Source organism: Argiope bruennichi, chromosome X2 (genome assembly GCF_947563725.1).
Source record: "Argiope bruennichi chromosome X2, qqArgBrue1.1, whole genome shotgun sequence".
NCBI lineage: Eukaryota > Metazoa > Arthropoda > Arachnida > Araneae > Araneidae > Argiope > Argiope bruennichi.
This window is the reverse complement of record NC_079163.1, coordinates 23,215,486-23,234,985: the sequence shown is the minus strand read 5'-3', so window position 1 is coordinate 23,234,985 and position 19,500 is coordinate 23,215,486. Positions and strand designations below refer to the sequence as shown.

The 19,500-nt window shown below is 28.3% G+C and overlaps 1 protein-coding gene across 1 annotated transcript; it reads right to left on the bottom strand.

Annotated features, from left to right (window-relative positions):
• Window positions 1-6,782: 6,782 nt before the first annotated feature.
• LOC129960838 (uncharacterized) lies at window positions 6,783-16,059 on the bottom strand. Its single transcript, XM_056074508.1, has 3 exons — window positions 15,399-16,059; window positions 11,089-11,126; window positions 6,783-10,370 (listed from the first exon to the last, which is right to left on the bottom strand). Exons 1-3 carry the CDS (start codon window positions 15,687-15,689, stop codon window positions 10,169-10,171), a joined length of 531 nt encoding a protein of 176 aa, XP_055930483.1. The 5' UTR covers window positions 15,690-16,059; the 3' UTR covers window positions 6,783-10,168.
• Window positions 16,060-19,500: the final 3,441 nt, after the last annotated feature.

Below are 19,500 nucleotides of genomic sequence, written 5' to 3'. Positions count from 1 at the left end.
TTTTGGTCGTGGAGATACCTGAAGTCTCGCGTCTACCGGGGATCTCCTGCCACTTTGAGGGAACTGAAAGATGCCATTCAATTTGTCGTTGGTGGCATCGATGCCGACATATTTGTTACACGCAGCTGTAATGGGCGTAGTTACGCGCCTCATTTGCTTAATAACCTGAGGTGGTGGTCTTATTGAGTACCTTTTGCTTTAAAATAAAATGTACTATAATGTTACTGTGCTCTGTTTTCATGATTTGCATAAACCCTCTCGGTATGACGTGTGAGCGCCATCTATCGGTCATTTTTAAATACATTTTTTAATGGAAATAACAAAATCAAAAGGCTCTCTGAACATATTCCCGCAAACCGCAATTTTTTTCGAGCATTACTTTTTTTATAATGATTTTTTGAAGTTTGCGCGAATTTATGCCGCACCCGGTATATATGTTAGTTTTCTATTTATTATTGGTAAAATCTGGTTTTCAGAGAGTGGCCCTATTTATATCAGTTACTAGCCCTTGATACGAAGCTTGTATCTAGGAATCTTTGTGGAGTTTCTTAAAAAACACCTTTTATTAGACTGCATTATTTTAAGTATTTATAATAATTCCAATAGAAGGGAATTAGTATAACTATGTGAGCATATCGATTTCACAATTTTAAACAGGTCAGGAACTCAATAATTGTACGTTACAAAAAGTGGCCCTAGGTACACAGGTCTCCCCTAATGCTTTCATCTTAGAGCAATTCCTCTAAGTATTTTCGCATGCATATAATGATATTTTACACTAATGCATCTATTAATTAAGTTTCTTTTATTTTTTTCTGTGATAAATATTCAGTAAAGACAAGTAAAATTTCTTTTGGGTTGCGACACTAGATTTTAAGGAAAATATTATTTCGCGCGTCATGAACTATCGCCTCACTTCTTAACTGCAAGAGCTGATGGAACACCTTGATTACACTGTATTTCATTTAAGTAAGTCATTGTTGTTATAATTCCAGATACAATAAGAAAAAAAAAAGAAATGCGGTGAACTGTTAAGTTTTCTTATTTGTATTTTTACCACTTTCCTGTAATAATAAAATTGTATTTTATACATGATGCTTTCATGAGAAACATTAAGCTCTTTCTTCTTTTTCTTTTAATTAAAAGGGAGAGCAAATAAATCGCATAAATTGTGCCTATTAATATCATATCTTGGTTAACTATGGCCCTAACTTCTTTAAATATGTTCTTTATAAACAAACTTGAAGCAATTCTTTCTTTAACATTCCATATCCCCCCCCCTCGAAAGGGCCACCTCGAATAGGATGATCAGAAATTGCCGGGTCTCGGCTCTTTTGGTAGTACATTAATTTTGGTATATTGTTAACGGCCCCATCCCTGATTTTTAAAAAAAGTCTTGCCATTTTGTAAGGATCTTATTCATTCTGCTGTCATAATGCGATTTAAATCGCATAACGCCAGCACCCATGTTCTAGCCGTTTATTTATGTTCACTTTGTGCTTTAAAGAGCGAGAAAGGGGGAATCTTTGTGAATAATATTCCACAATCAAGGCATTTAATCTTAAGTTTTAGCAAGATGAATATTAATAGATTATCAAATACTATCTTGGTGAATACTACATTTTTTTAAAAAAAAATTACTTCATTTTGTATATTCACATCTTGTAAGTTAAGAAAAGCAGAAAAGTAGTACTCGAAAAATAATTTCTTTATGACAAATGAGATCGAATATTTTCCGTATGATATTTTTGATGTATTCAATTTATTTTGTGGATATTAAAAAGAGTAAAAACAAATTTTATAAAATATATTTGCTTAAGATGCATTGAAAGGGCATTAGACTCTTAAATAGAGTTATTAAATGCTAAAACCTGACAACTTTTCACATCCTTACAAATCAGGCGTCAGATCCCTTAAGTATCTTTTAAGATGAGTTATAGATTCTATAAAACTCACATTTGAGGAATTTCTAACACTAACAACGGAAATGGTATTTGGTATACTAAAAAGTAGAAATATTTCACCCTTATCAACAGATCTACATGAATTACCTTAACTCTAAGCTATTTCTTATTTAGCTATCCAATAACTTTGATTGCAGATCTACAATTTATTGAAAAAGATGATAATTTGTCAAGATAGCAAAAAAAAAATAATAAAATTATTGCAACTGATTTGGAGAAACTGGAAATGTGATTAGTTAAATTATTTACATACAAGAAAAAACGACAATTTACGAAAAATAATGTAAATGTAAATTATATATTTCCATTCAAGGATATAGATCTATATCCACATAAATAGACAACGTATAGAACTCATAAAATTTTAAGATTCAAATAGTTATGTAAGAGTGACACTAGTCAAGAATTTCGAATGGCATTTTTTAAAAGACGAATTAACCAATTGCGCTCATTACCAATGAATTAATGAAATTAATTCGTATATAATTACGTAAATAATATTTATATAGAATATGAGTTGTCATTTTGTATCTAGTATAAATACTCCATGTCTATTTGTGTTAATCTGAATCTATATTTTTATCTCCTTCACATTTTATAATTTGAGACAAAATTGTTACTGCGGTAATTTAGAAATATAATAATGGGTTGAAATATTATATTTAAAGACGGAAATATGTTAAGTCTTCATGGTCCCCGCCTACGTGTTGTGCAGCCCTCAAGTGCACAAATGTAAGAAACTATTAGCTTTCAAGTAGAACTTTAAATTCGCAGTATTACCAACGGGTAATCCAATGCTCCCTGATAGCGTAGAAAGAAAAATATATTTTAGCATCGCAGCCAAAATGTAGTACAAAACGTTTTTAACTATTGACTGAAAGATTTTTGTTCATTTATTTAATTAATAAAATACACTCATGTCCTAAATTAAGGTCACAAACATGTTTTTTTAAATAATTCAAAATTGCTATCAGTAAAGTTGCTAGAATTTGTATTTTATATATTTTGAAAAACGGGTAACACATTTTCAAACTTTGGTTTTTAAAAAAAGAAGTTGTTTAGCATTCGATTTTGCAAAACGACTGGAATTAGACCGTTTAAGAATCTGCGATTTTTGCCTGCAGTTTTGTGAATATTGCATTAAAACAAACGAATTAGCCTATTTGCAGTAAAAATGAGTATTCATAATCGTTTGGATGATTTCTTGAGATGAGAACCGATGGCAGGCTTGAAACTGGCCAGTCTCAAGCAAAGTGGCTCGATGGTTACAAGTACCTCCGAAAGTAGCATCCAAGTTGTAAAATCAGTTCCAGACAAGCAGTACTGTCACCAGGAATTCCAGCTAAGGCCGCCAAAGAGAAAATAACACCTGCAGAAGATCGCTACTTGGCAGTAAGCGCATGACGACAACGGCTCTTCATCTTGGTCGTGACATTGCTGTTGCATCTGGAATAAGAATTTTCAGGCAAACAGTATATAAACATCTAGCAGAGAGGGCCCTTTACTTTCGGCGTCCAGTCGTATGTGTTCTTTTGACTGCATCCAACAGGAAAGCCCATTTGTCATGGAGCCAAACACATAAGTCTTGGATACAACAGGAAAGGGGGCGTGTTCTTTTCAGTGACGAGTCGAGATTCACCTCACAAAAGTGATTCTGGTCGATTCTTCATCTGGAGAGAACGAGGAGCTTGCTATCATCCCTTCTTCGAAAGGAAAAAAAACAGATTTGGTGGCAAATGAATCCTTGTCTGGAACGGTTTAATGTTGGGCAGTCATATACCATTGCACGTCTTTGATACGGGTACTGTCTCCGCACATCGCTTTAAAGATTTGGTCCTGGAAGCCTGTGTGAGGGTGTTCTGGGATGCTATTGTCCCGGACCATTTTTATGGACGATAATAAGCGACCACACAGAGCTCAGATCGTTGATGATTTTCTTGAAGAAGATAATATTCATCGTAAGAAATTGGCCCTTGAGGTCTCCGGTTTTCAATCCTACTGAACGTGGAATGGAACGGTGTAGGATGAGTTGTTGCACATCGTAACCCCCGTCCCAAGACCCTCTTGGAGTAAAAGATGTACTTTGGGAAGAATGGGCTTTGTTGCCACAAACTTGTATTGACACCCTCATAAATAGTATGAGAGCGTATTGTGAGGCTTATATAGCAGTGCTCTTTGGTCACACTCCATATTAGACAGATTTTTCTCAAGATAAATGCTTTATCTTCGATTCACAATTTAACACATTTTATATACTCTGTTTCATAATTCACATTTAAAATCTTTTCCGTATTATTTCTCTTATTGTAATATATCTCTGTGCCAAATTTCATGCAATACAGTGAATAGTTCATCAGTTTTCACAGATTTTATGCTTGCAACCTTAACTTTTGACACGAGTGTGTAGAATTCTACTTCAAAAGGGAAAACAAAATCCTCTAGTGTAAAACCAGGCATACAACTAAGCTTGAGTGATATGTCTAAGCAGAGTTATTTTAATACTATATGTAAGTACACTAAATATAAATAATATTGATTTTATAAGTATTAAATTAACACTTTATGAAGAAATTTTGTTTCTGTCCCCTCATATATAGTTTTTATTCGTCAATTATCAACATATTCCATTATCCAAATCTAATCTGATAAAAATTTATCACAATAATTGGAGATCTATTATACTTTAAATAAATCAGTTAAAATAGAATTTTTTTAAAGAAATCTTTCAAAGAATTTTTTTAAGATAAAAGGGAGTTTTTTTTTTTTTTAAGTTTTAGAGGTTTTGTAAATGAAGAGTTGGATTTTTGGCCAGCATTAGCAAATGTGGAAACCAATCGGGTCAGAAAAATTCTTAGTATCGAGTAATAAAATAAATAAGCAAAAAACAATTGGTTTCAATAAAATACAATCGAAACTAAAAAAACACATATTTTTAATTAAAAAAAGGGAAATTCAGAGCATTGGTAATGAGATATTACAGGTTAATTATAAATGAGTATCCCAATTTTTCAGGGCTGTTAAAAGAAAATAAAACGAAGTACAGCCTTCTTGTTCATCAGAAATTTCAAATAACAGTTGAAAATTTAACAGTTATAAGTGTTCATTATAAATACACCAAAAATACGAGAGATATCAAACATACCTGATGTGTTGAAAGTCTGCAGATATGCATGTCTTAAATTTATCAACATCAGTTGGTAGAGGGAGAACAAACACTTGCAATTTGATATTGCCCAAGAAAAAAAATCAAGTAACGTCATACACATATATCCTTTCAAAGCTTCACACCAGATATGCAAAAAAAGTGTGGGACGTGTTATCATACTGTTTTAATATCCTTTGTACTTCTAGAGGGGCTCACACTGTACACTTACAACTGTATTAAATTGAAACTTTCAACTGTTGTTTTTGATTTCCGACGAACAACAAGGCTGTTCTTTATTTTTCCTCTTTTAACAGACATGCGATATTGAGATATTCATTTATAATCACCCTGCATTTTATTACACCTACTAATAGGATATTCTGAGCATTATTATAAATTAGATCAAGTTTGGAAAAAGAGCCTTTTAAATCCAAATAATGTACTTAACAACTTCAATAATCAAATTTCAATTACACGTATATTTTAAATAAACATTTTTTCTTCCGAAATTATTCAAACTTGACTTGAAATGTTAAATAATAATCATAAAATACTTCATAGGTATGTATTTAAGACGTCACTGTAATATTTTATAAATTATAATATTCTGGCTATAAATATTGGTAATAGCAGTGTTTTATCTGTGTGCAAATTAATAAAAAGTAAGATAAACATCTATACTGTATAAAATAAATAATTCATTTTTCCCCTTTTAACACATGATGATTTTTAAGTCTAGTATTTAAATTTGCAAATCATATCATTAAAAACTCTTTTTTAGTTCTACCTTTTAATGGTAAACTACTGTAACTACATTTCATGGCCTTGGTTACCAGATTAAGGTTTCGAGGTCAGTAGGTCAGTCACGAAATAATGTTTTCAGTATCTTTATAAACTGGGATATTTAACTACTTATTTTTTCCCTTAAAACCAATTTTACAATAACATCAATTATTTTTAAAAAATTCTCTGATAACAGTCACAAATTTGGTCAAAAATGGCTTTAGTTTTTGAAATACTTTTGATTTCATTGCATATTATTAAAAATGTAGTTAGCACTGCCCGTTTCATAGAGCCTCCCTCAACTCCCAAAAATATTCAAAAGATACTTCATATAAACATTTAGAAGAGCCATTTTTTTGAAAATATAATTTACAGTTCAGTAAACAGTTCTTCAAAATTTGTCTAGATGTCAGAATAGCACTGAGAAAAAAATTTCAAACTTTGAATGACTTATGAAAAATGTAATTCTAAATTTCCAAGAAATTAAATGGTAAAAACCATAATGCCATTGTTACCAAATTCTGAAATAAATATAAGCTTTAAGGATTTCTCAAATTAAGTAATAGATAATCATTTTTACAAAAAAACAAAAGGCACTAATAATTATTCTACTAAAAGCAAATGTCTTGTATATTAAACACAACTGCAGTTACTGAACGGAAAGTATACCTAAAAACTTCTCAAAACTTTTCGCATACAGTGTGAAATAAAGCACAAATTTTTCAAAATACTTTTATTAGATTCATCAAATCTAAAAAATAAAATATATTTAAAAAATTTTCACTATTTAAGCAATAAGTATCACTAAATATTTTTACATGTTTCTTCACTGTGAAAATATAACAATAAAAATGCATGAGAATTTAATTTCAAGAATGAATATTAACAAAGAAAACCAGATCACTGAAATTATAATTTATAAAAATTTATAAAACACAAAACAATCCCTAATAAAATATCTCAAGAGAGTGAAAAAAGGTATAAATTGAATTATATTTACTCATGCATTTGCTATGAAAACTACATAACAATAATCTACAATTCAACTAAATATCACCAACAAAATTGAACCAATAAATGCAGAAAAAAATTGAACAGCAAATAAATTTGTAAATTGGTAATAAATTTTCAGCAGATGTAACAATTTAATAAGTTTCTTTTTAGAGTAAGAAATTAGCTTTCAGAAAAATGACATGTAATTTTTTTCAAAACAGATGGTAAATATCATTAGACTACTGTGATCAAATAAACAGGAAGCAAAATGTTGATATCTGACTTCTGCATATATTATTTAAATTTATAAAATAACAAACAAAATTTAAAATTCAGAAGATCACCCCAATATCACAAACTTCTAAAAATGTATTACTATTATAAGCTAGTATTTACAGAAAATGAAAATTCAAAATTAACAATAGTTAAGTGCAGACCAGAAAAATATTCACTCACAGCTGACATGGCTTACAATGGGATTCAAAAGAATAACTTAAAATAGTGCAATAAAATTTAGTAACAATAAATTATTTTTCACCTTATATAAAATATTCAATTTGAAATGAGATAAATATTTATTTTCCTTTAATTAAATATCCTTCTTTAACAGTAAATTATAATACAGTAATGCCACTTAGTGCAATCATATTCGAATCTGAATTCTAATAGCCTTAACCTAATGAAAACACTATGAGTGAAAAATGAAAACAAATTTCAGTTAAGGCAGTTTTTGAAAACTTGCTGTGTGTGAAAAATATGTTAATATTCGATTCAAAATTTTTGTCAATAAAATTTTCGAATTTATTATCTCAGGATAGCATTTTATATTCCTTTAATCCTCTCAACTTTATAGCATTCTTCACAAACAATGCATCAAGCAATTCTCAGTTCTTTAAGGAAAGTATTAAATGTTAAAGGATGGCCAGCCAGTTGATGTAAACATTTTGCATTCACCTCTAATCTTATAAATCTAAAAAACTTAAAGATTTTCTTGACATCAAATACTTAACAAGATCAGAAGTAAATTTGAAAGACTGTTATATATAAGAATATTAATGTGTCTGTGTTTCAATATTCAAAGTATGAATTAGTGCTTTAAAAAATAACAAATTTAAACAATTGTATGAACATTAGAAGTGACATATGGCACTTAAAATTCTCATCACTGCAGGATTTCAATAACATGAGTGGATATTGCAGTTGCATTAAGTGATAGATACTGTAATAGAAGTACTATACATTCCTCTTTTTCTCAACTTAAAAAAAACTTTTATAATCCCTATATTATATATATATATATATATATACACACACACATATGTGTGTGTGTGCATGCAAGGAAACAAAATTAACTATTGTAGTATCAATTATTAGGAAGAAAAAACAAAATTTAAATAATACAATGAAATGCTTTAAATCAAGGCACTAGTCAGAAAAACGTTTATTTTTAAAAAAAATTACATTGAACAATCTGAAGTACAGACTCCCTAAGTTATCATAACATATAAATCAACAGACCTTTTGCAATTTTTGCAAATTCTGTTCTGATACAGATACTGGCAGTGAAATCTAAAATATAAAGCACTTTAAGATATTTTTAAACTGAATGTACAGGTCATAATCTGCACTTAGTATTGATTTTCTATAGAGAAATAAAACGAAATTTAAAGAATATTCTGAGTTGGTGATTTTGTACTCAGTGAATAAGCTGTAACCACTAAGGCATCTTGCAACAAACCAAATACCTATTTTAGAATCAACAACATTTACCGTTACAGCAGGACGGAGTTTGTAAATAAATTGGATTTCTTTGCAAGGCTGAATCACACAATGTAACCAATAATCCACTGCTTTGATCAAATATAACAATTGATCTCTGAATAAGCACTGCAAAAAAGTTCAATTAAAATATATTTTGCTCAATTTGCTTACATTAATAGAAAAATAAAATATTTAAAAAATAATATTTTACTACATTCGGCTCAAAGATATTCTTTAATATACCTGTTATTTACCTGTTATGTTGAAAGATAGGATAAACGAATAAATTTCAATGAAAAACTAAAAATATTTGTACCAAATGTAAACAATAATAAAAGAGGTAACATGAACCTACACCAAATTCAAATTTAAGAAAATACATTTTAATTGCTTGTACATTTTATATTGTCTTTTTTTTATCTATAAATTTCAAAAATTTATTAGCATTCTAGTGAATAAGTAGATTCTATTTTACTTGAGACTGTTAGTGTAATGACTATTCATTCTTACTATTATTTCCCCACTAAAAAAATCTCATACAATGATAATAGCGTAATTTAACTGGGACTTCAGTCTGGTAAAGCTTACTATGTAGCAGTATCATAAACATTTTATAGGTATGTAGACTATTTATAAAAGCTACATGGAATTCGAAAATTCAGCAATATTCAAAAACATGGCATAAGCTATATATATATATATATATATATATCTTTTAATTATTTTTCTTAATATTTGCTGAACTTTTTTCACAAGCAATAAATGTGTGGGAAAATGAAGTATGCGATGGAGTTATGTATAACAAAAGCAATTTCATTTCATTAAATAAATATGATAAACTTTTGTACCAATGAAAATAAAATTGCAATACATATTTTGAGATAAGATGACTTAACTAGAACTATCCATAACAATTTCAAAAATAAAATGTATTATGACACTGGCAATCTATTTCAATTTCAAAATAGAAAAAACAAACTCCTATTTTCTAATTTTTACACAGAAAAAGAAAGGGATAAGAGGTTTTAATCAGAGAGTCTGACCAGCAGCTTTTAACTCTGATTTAAAAGAATGAAAGACAGAATTATACAGAATAAAACAAAACGAATGTAATTTCAAAAGAATAAACCTACAAATTACATATCCTTTACTTTAATAAATGCTCTATATATAATACACTTTTCTTCTGAAGCTTAACACCATTTATAATGTATATAAATATATATCATGTATATAACAGTAAAGGAACTGTGCACACCTAACATAGGTTATAACAAAAAAAAATCTATCACATAATTCTAAAATTATTTAAAAAATTTACATGCAGTAATTTTGATTCAAATAAAAATATATCATAAATGTAATACTGTTATCATTTGAAATAACAATGAACAGAGCAGATCTATAACAAATACATTATAAATAAAAAAAATAAAAAAAAAAACTATAAGCTGCCATTCCATGTGCCAAATGCAATCAAATAATTAAATGCAAAAAAATACTACAATATATATCAAGAAACTTAAGTTTCAATTATATGATCATTTTGCCTTTGATTAATGAGAAGAACAGCTTCTTCATATGAAGGCGGTGGATTTTCAACATTCAAAGATCTTCCATCAAGATTCATATTAATATCATGGTCTGAAACTAACTGAGAAGCTTGCTGATTTCCTCCAATTACTGTATCATAAGATGGTGGCCTTGTTAAATTGCTGCAACTCCTAGTGAATAATAAAAGATAACATTAGTTATCTAATAAAAAAAGAAATCACAATGAACTTTTTCTCAAGAAATGTCTTAGATTTCATTTAAATTACTTCAAATCCTTTGTAGAGCATGTACATTAAAATTTTCTTAATTTCAAGACAACCATGCTTTCAAGTTATTCTTAGTACTAAATAAGAAATATTTAAGACCATATATCAGAATGAAATTCAGCTCAAACATATTATCTAATAGGTAAAATAAATAAATAACAGACTTTGGCAATTCTCAAAAGCGACTCAACAAATTTTTACAAAATATACTTCCTGATGAACAAGATATAAAGAAAAGATTATTTTTCTTATTCTGATTTATTATTTACTCTATTTTAATATATATATATATATATAAATTTAAACTGGAAAAAATAAAAACAAGTTATACTATAATGTATTTATTGCAGGAGGGGAAATAAAAAACTAAAACTTTCATGAAATCAAATGCTTACTAACTCTAAGTTAGAGATGTATCCATTTGCTTTAATTAATAACCTTTTTCTTAACTTTTCAAACTAAAGAAACTGCTTCAATGAAAAGTAATAAGTTCTAAGCAACAAATTACAGCAATTTTTCTAATAATATAGCCGAGATTAGTCAATGATTCATTAACTGTAAAATGAGCATTATTAAATAATGATATGATTGAAGACAGCAAAGAGCACATAAACTATATTACCTTGAACATGCAATTTCCAAAGATGGGTATTGAAATTCCTAAAAGTTGAAGAGAAAGAGGTATTAATTAATGATACTCTTAATACATAGAAATACATGTTTACCACATCACATGCCGGTTGGTTTCAACAGCCAACAAGCATCCATTATTTTTTTTTAATATTTAAGAAGACAGGCATATAGAAAAATGTGTGAAAATCTCTTCAACATATTTAAGCAATATGTGATAACTGGAGATATCAATCAGTTACAAAGTTCATATTTAATTGTAATACTTACAAGTACATCATTATAAATCATTTGAGAGTAAAGAAGAAAAAAATCATAGAGATTGAAGAAGGTATCAAATTTTGAAATAATAGAATCTTTAAAAAATGCTTTCACCATTACTCAATCAATTCAGAATTACCATTACTCAAGAATTCAGACATGACATGCCACAATTTCTTCATTCTAAATAAATCAAATAAGTAACATCTGACATTTGATTAATCTAGTTATACTAAAGGAAAACAATGAGTCAGTAAAATTCTTTTGAGACACATAAATTTTTTTAACATGCTCAACTAACCTTACACAGCAGATACAAAAACATAGACTAAAATATTTTTTTTTAATTTCCCTCTAGAATACTGAAACAAAAATACAAAATTATATGCAAGTGCTCATCAAGTATTGAAACAAATTGGTAAGATTTTAAAAAAAAAATTAAATACAGAGATGTGGAGGGGAGGGAGCAAAAAGAAAAAAACTAATTACCAGGAAGCCAGTTTAGGACTGAATGCCTTGTGGCTTCACAATAAGACAAAAACATTATTCTTCAGAGTATACACATCAGTCAATTTAGAAGTCACTTAATCATTATTATCTGCAATTTCTACAAAACAAGAGCACAACCTTTTTCTTTCCTTATTTCTCCTTTACATTGATTAATGAAATGGTACACAATTTTCACATTCAAATTATGGCTAAATATACGATGGAACTTTTATTTAAATTAGATCAAACTTTCAGTATTGGGAATTTGATAAATGATATGAGAAAAGAAAATAAGGATAACAATAAATAATTCATTGATATAATCAGAGAGGCCCATAGCTCTAATGTACAAATCTACACTATTAATATATTGAAGCAGTGATTTTCTTTTAATTATTAAAATCCAAACTTAGCTTGAACCTCATGAAAAATATTAGGAACTGAGAATTTTATATAAATCAGATTGCATATCTTTAGAAGTAATATATCCTCGATTCAAACAGAAATTAAATAAGTAAAAATTATAATTTGAGTTGATTTCTAATATTTCATTCAGCAGTCAATAAGTATAATAATAGAATAAAATCATTATGAACAATAAGCTATGTCCTTTTTCCCAAACAGTTTCTGAAGACCTTACAAATTTAAATTTTAGATTTTTGTACAGTTAGAATACATTTTGAATTCATAGCATTGGAAAATAAGAACAGTAAAAATAATGCATATTTAATATCAGTGTTTCCATTAGCAGCAAATTTTCTCAAGACAATAACATCTAAACTATGGTTGCCAATAAGCAGTGTATCCTTACTTTCAGTTAAATAATCAGGTAAATTAAACAAAAGTTTAAAAAATGATTGAATTTAAACACTAATAAATCAGTATTCTATTGAACAACACTTTATTTTATATGATAGTCTTTCAAACTGAGAGAGATTTTTTGTACCCCTAAAAAGTACAAATCATGCATCACATTATTCATCAATAATGCAACAATATATATATATATTGCTAACTTATGATATTATCCATAATAAGTAACCTAATTTAACAATTTTTCCTCAAAAATAAGCAGTTTTTATGTCAGCTAAAAAGACAAAAGTTAATGATTAAAAGCATTGTATGAAAATAAAATATGAGAATGCATGAGAGGAAGACATAACTTATCAGTACTTTATTTTTGAAGAAATGATAAACTTAATGGTTGAATAAGGAAAATTTTTATTTAATCAACTAACCATATTATTAAACTATCACGTCTAAATATTGTAATACATTTAATCCATTTGAGACGACACAATTTTTCTTAGGGGGGGGGATAGTGAACTGGAATGACAATTTTTGCACATATAGTGTGCAAACTGTCTTATATGAGTTAATCCAAAAGCTCCACAAGTTTTATAAATCCCCTAGAAGGATTTTGATTAGATAGCCAAGTAGAGATGCATTGTATGTTCTATTCTGAAGAAAAGTAACATATAGGGATTTGTCTTTTGGGATGCAAAGAGATAAATAAAATGAGATTTAGTCAAGAGGAAGAGTGTTCAAGCACCTCCCCCCCCAAAAAAATTAATGTTTATAAGGGGGGGGGGATATTTTTGCACATGATTTTTAGAAGGGAGGTGGAAATGTCATCATGAAAATTTTATTACACTGATAAAGATTTTCTTAACAGCTATTCAATAATTATCTATCATCTCTTAGCTTCTTTAAAAACTTAATATTTTGAGGGTTTTCAAGGTTAGAAAATGTTTAAATAAAGAAAAAATTAAGGTTGCCATTGGGAAAATAAAAAGGAAATATAAGAATAAAAGGAAAATAAGACGAAGGTGGTCAGTCCTTAACACAAATATGATTAACATGTTTTCAAAGGCATTTTGCAAATTAAATGACATATTTTGTTTGATTTTAACAGCTGTAGACTGCAAGTAATAAGAAATATGAGGATACTTTTTGATATACTTTGTTTAACCTTCAATGGAATGAAGAGAAATTATATTATTGAGATTAAACATCAATCGTATGATTATAATATTAAAAGTTCTAAGCATACAATCTTAAGAGTCACCTTTTTCCTTAAAAACTATTTTTCAGGCTGAAGTAGAGATAACTGATGACTATATATACTAGTGTAATATCAGAACACTTCAATGTTAAGTATGCTATTAATTTCAACAATCATATATTGGAAATCTTTGATTTTGAATAAAGATAATTAATTTGAAGGTAAAATTAGGAAAATATAGTTGATTAAATAATTAATACAGTTCATTTCCCAACATTCATCATGATATGAAGTATGGACCAGTTCATGGTCCAAGAAAGAATTTCAAATCCTACGCAAGTAACTTTAAATAAAACAAACTGCGAAAACAGTTCCAATATGCTCATATGTAATACATAAGCTTTTAGTGATTACAAGTAATGAATTAGACTTACATTTCAATAGCATCCATGCATTTAAAAAGAAACCTAGTATTTATTTCATGAATACACTGGGGAATTCCATAAAAATATTTGACAATTAAAAAGTTAAAAATAAATTTATATCCTTAATTTATAATTATTTTTCAGAAATTTATATATATATTGAGTAGTAACTGAAAACTTTTTTAATTTTTAAAGATTATAACTTCAAGACCATAGAAAAAGAATCAGTTTGAATTACCCAATCAGGAAAATTTCAGCATTCTTTTTAAATGCATTAATATAGCTGAATCTATTAAAAGAAGACTTCTTATATTGAGTTTTAATCAGAATCTCATTAAAGTCGTGTTGGGCCAATTTTATTCCGATATTCATAACTTCTTTTAGTAAAATGTTCAAAAGAAACAAACATTATTTGTAAAACTGATTCATGACATCATGTTGTTAGGATGTTAAATATAAAAAGAAAATTTTGGTATTTTCGACCCAATATTATACATTTCATCAATTTATTTGATCTATATAAGACCTCTGTCATAAAAAAGCAATTAATAATTAATTATTAGTCATAATTAATTAACTATTAGTAACTATCAAATAATTAACTATTTAGACTCAAATACACAGGGGAAGCTTTATTTCTTACAATATAGAAATCAAAACAAAGATGAATATTCAAGATTTCAATGTGGAAAAAATCAAGCAGAGATAATTTTTTCATAGGAACATTATAAAATGGATTAATAAATTGAACCAAAACCAATTAAAAATTTACCAAATCAAAAATATCAGTTATCAAGTAGAGGTAAACAAAGGTATTAAAATACATAAAAGTAATGAATACTCAAGGCCACAAGCAGATCTCAGCAAGGCAATGAATGTGAATTACCATGCAACTTAAGAAACTTTCGTACCCTTATACCTTTCTTAGACATATAAACTATTTAGCTCTAACATTAGTTGAAAACTTTCAATTTAATACATTACTATGTAATCAATAATCATAATTCAAACTGTTACTTAAAAATTACCAAAAATTTATATATGCATCATTAGTTCCATAAAAAAATAATACAAACATACACATTCTTTTCAGCAGAATTTAAATACATAAGAATAACTTACTCTTAATAAAGTTCTCTGCCTAGTTAAAAACATAATCATAGTTTCTCTTCGCAAGTACATAATTGTTTTCACAGCGACCATCAAACCAGAACTAATGAAGAGTGGACCTACGAGCCACATATGAGTTAGACTCGAAAACACACCATCAGTTTCATCTAATGCTAAAATTGTAATTACAGTACCAATCGAAAATAACAAAATTGAAAGCGTGAAATAACAATATGAAGCACTGCTACAAATAACAACTCGATCACTATCGTCATCCAGATTACGTCGATTTCTGTGCTCCATGTTAAATGTATCATATCAGGATACCGAATATTCAAAATTCATACTTAAAATAACACAATCAATTCCAATCAATTAAACCAAAATTTTCCAAGTTTAGAGATGACAGACCAGCTGTATCATCGTCGGGTCACATTAGAATCTCCATGTTACGAAATGCCCTATTTCTTCAGGTTATTATTGACAAAAAGTCAGCAAAACAAAGACGCTCAAGAATAAAATACTTTGTAGGTACATCTCTCATAGCGTTTCCAAACTCAAGCATTAATATATTCAAATACGTCAGAAATAAAGCATAAACATATCTTCATGTTTACACGCGAACGTTACTTTTAAATGACAAAACAAAACAAAACTTGTCTTGCGCAGTGGATTTCAGGTATTACAGTCGGTAGTGACGTATCGGATATTCAAATTAAGGTTTTATTTGGCAACACACTGACGGAATAGAACTGATATGATATTCATGGTAAATTTTATAAGTATATGCTTTAGTTAAATATATAATAGTCAAGAGCCTGAAATCATCCTATCCTGAAGCCCAGAATCTACAACCAACTTTCAACGATTCCAATTAATTTTCAGAGCTTGCACAATTTATTGTGTTGGTAAAATATTGTACGGTATCGCCACTGTATTGCTTGATATTCAGAATGCCGTAATCATTAATATCTTTATAATACGGATATCATTATAATATTATTGGGCATTTTGTGCTAATAGGGAGAATTTCAGTCATTTCCTATCATACAGAAGATGAATAAAATAATATCATTTGCATGGATAAATATCCTTATAGAATAATGGAATAGAATCGTGCTTTTCTATTTTATTTTTACCAGAGTCAAAATTACTTTTTATACTTACCTAAATTGTAAAAAAAAAAAACTGTGATGCTTTCAAAATGCGGAAACACAATGAAGAGCTTTATTTGTCAGTGTGAAAGTTAAAGAAAGATTAAAATTGTTCTATTTGCACTGGCTGCAATTTTCTGATAAATCTAATCATTTTCTTATATTTTCTTTTTTTTTCTTTCTTTTTTTTACAACTACTGTTTTAAGAAAAAGTTAAATGCACAAAATTGTTTCAGGATAAAAAAATTTCGAAGATTCATACTTTTATATTAAAATATATAGTTCATATTTTTTAAAGTAAACTATAAAACAAATCTATCTTATCTTTGACGATGCATGTTATTATATTATCAAATCTTTAGATTTGATAGAATTTTTAGAGTCCATTTATAACTGTAACACAACTGTAATTTTAAACTTTGATTCATATAAAGATATACTAATAGGAATCAAATGCATTTTTATGTTTACAATAATATTTTCATTGAGGATAAAAATAATTATCCCTCATTTCAGGTTTCCTAGAAAAAAGAATTAAGCAGTTTTAAATGATTATATAATTTTAACCTGTAGCCATAAAATTAATTGAAAATAATTTGAAGCTGTCAAGTCAATTTTCTTCTTCTAAAAAATACGAAGTCAAAAGGTTTGTGCATTCTTATAAATTCATTCTTTTATCGTTTTGATAAAAGCCTTCTATATTTTATAATAATTACCAAAACATAAGTCTTTATTCACAAAATCTTTTCCTCAACTTGAAGTCAAAGTGATGGAATTGAAATCATTAATTTGCTTACATTAACCACAAAATGGGTTACGCGTAGTGAGTTAATTTCATTGTTCCTTTTTATTACTTTCATTATTACTTTTCTTTTTATTACTTTTATTATTTTCTTTAAATAATAAAATTGTGTAAGCATTGTTTTCTTAGTCACAGATATTATGTTTTGCCATTTTCGTGCTTCGTCGTCTTTTTTGTCAAAATTTTACTAAACAGTGTTATATAAAGCGTCGAATGCTGCTTCCATTTAGTACGGAAGAAATTAATGAATTTGTATGGTCAATGAAAAATATGCTGTATATATTTTTTGAGAGTATAAACTTAATTACTTATTATTTAAATTATTATTTATTGTACAAGCGGAGAGCTTGTACAATAAATTTTTTACTTATTGATTTCTTTTCAACCTCTTTTTTTTTTTTTTCATATTTCTATGCAGTACAATAACGCGATGTGATGCTATTTTCCGACGCGAATTTGACGGCTTCATACTGCGGTGGCTAGGGAATTACAGCCATGAAGGTATTGTAATTTCTAGAGATGCATTCCGCCATAACTTTAATTTTTTAAAATGATATTGAGCAGTTTTATTATTAATGAAAATAATAATTACATTGTTGGCTTGGTGTAGGTACGTTTTAACAATGAAGATGTAAGGAAGCAATTGCTATTTTTTAATAAGTTTTAGTTGAAATTTTTTTTATTATATTTTCTGCAGTCGTTACTCTCGTATGTATATATAAATTTATGCAATTGCCGTAGAACAATAAAAAATCATTAAAGTATGGGAATAAAATCATTCACTTAAAAGGATTTTTTTATTATTGTTAATAAGAAAAAATATTAAACCCTATTTTTAAAATTAATTTTTGTTTATAATTTATTGTCTTCATTTTATTTATTTTCGCTATGGAAATAACTTAAATGCCTTCCCCCTTCTAACATGTCTGATATCATATTTTCGACACCATCTTTTTCCTTTCAAAAATCGTGAAGTATAAACAAATTCGTTTTGTTATTGCGCATACCCAGCAGCAGGAAATAGGATCTGAGTTGAAAGACAATACTTTGAAAAGTTTTCTCTATCTACAAGAAGAGACATATCACTTTCCTTCAGATTTTTTCTTGACTTTGGAAGTTCTGAAAGAAGCAATGCCTTGAATCGTTGATAAACTTAAATAATATGTGCAAAATTAACCCTTTGCACTCGGAAAAGTAATTCGATGCATAATTATTCACCTAATACATATTTGCTTATTGCTCTGAAAAATAAATACACACAATTGTTTTAAATCGAATTTCTTTGAAAAATTAATCTACATTTTCTTACCATTCTGTGGGCGTTTTTAAAAATCAAAATTGAAAAGTAAATAAATAAAACGTCTAAACGATGCACCGTCTTGAATGATATGTTGGAGACACCTCTCTAGTGCAAAGGTTAAAAGCACTAATGATCATATTTATACTCTCAAAAAAGTTGAAACATCATCTGCAGCGTTAGGTTTGGAATTATTGAACTTTTCAGGACCCATAATTGTCCAATGTCTTCGCTGACAAAGCATACATTGAACATTAGCTTTAAATTTTCTAGAAACGTGTCCCACCTTTAAACAGGGAAAGCAGGCCTTATTCTTCTTTAAAATATCTTGTTTTTCTTCCAAAGACATTTTTTGTGCTTAGAAACAGTCTTGAGAATTATGGACTTTTCCACAAAATAGACAAGATTTCAAAGATTTTGCTTGATAAACCAAATCATTAGCCGTGGGAGTAGGAATTTCGAATTTTCGATATTTTTGTACTCTGCCTCCGAGTTTCTGTGGAATTGAACCCTCTCTTCCCCTTCAACTTCCGTTCGGAGAAATAATAGCAATTGCGACAGTTTATCGCCATAAGAATTTCTTTCATCTACTTTATTTACCACTGGATTTCGTAGCCATACTCTCAATAAATTTTCAGGTATGCAAGATTCCTCTAGCGGGAAAAGCATAGCAGCATATTTTTCGGTAGTTACTCCAATAGACTAGTAAATATGACTCTAATTTATCATACAGTTGCATTATATTCAATTTTGAATTCATATTAACAGCATTTTTTACTACTAATGAAAGTAGTTCTCTTACATAGTATTCAACAAGAAGTTTTTCACGGCCAAATCTAGCCTTCAGGCTATCAACAACTT

What these genes read in the sequence shown, in the direction of transcription:
- LOC129960838 (XM_056074508.1), bottom strand. Translation starts at nt 15,689, where the DNA reads ATGGAGCACAGAAATCGACGTAATCTGGATGACGATAGTGATCGAGTT. An exon ending in GGCAGAGAACTTTATTAAGA is followed by an intron (nt 11,127 to 15,398) that starts GTAAGTTATTCT and finishes TTCAACTTTTAG; the next exon opens with GAATTTCAATACCCATCTTT. An exon ending in TTGGAAATTGCATGTTCAAG is followed by an intron (nt 10,371 to 11,088) that starts GTAATATAGTTT and finishes ATTATTCACTAG; the next exon opens with GAGTTGCAGCAATTTAACAA.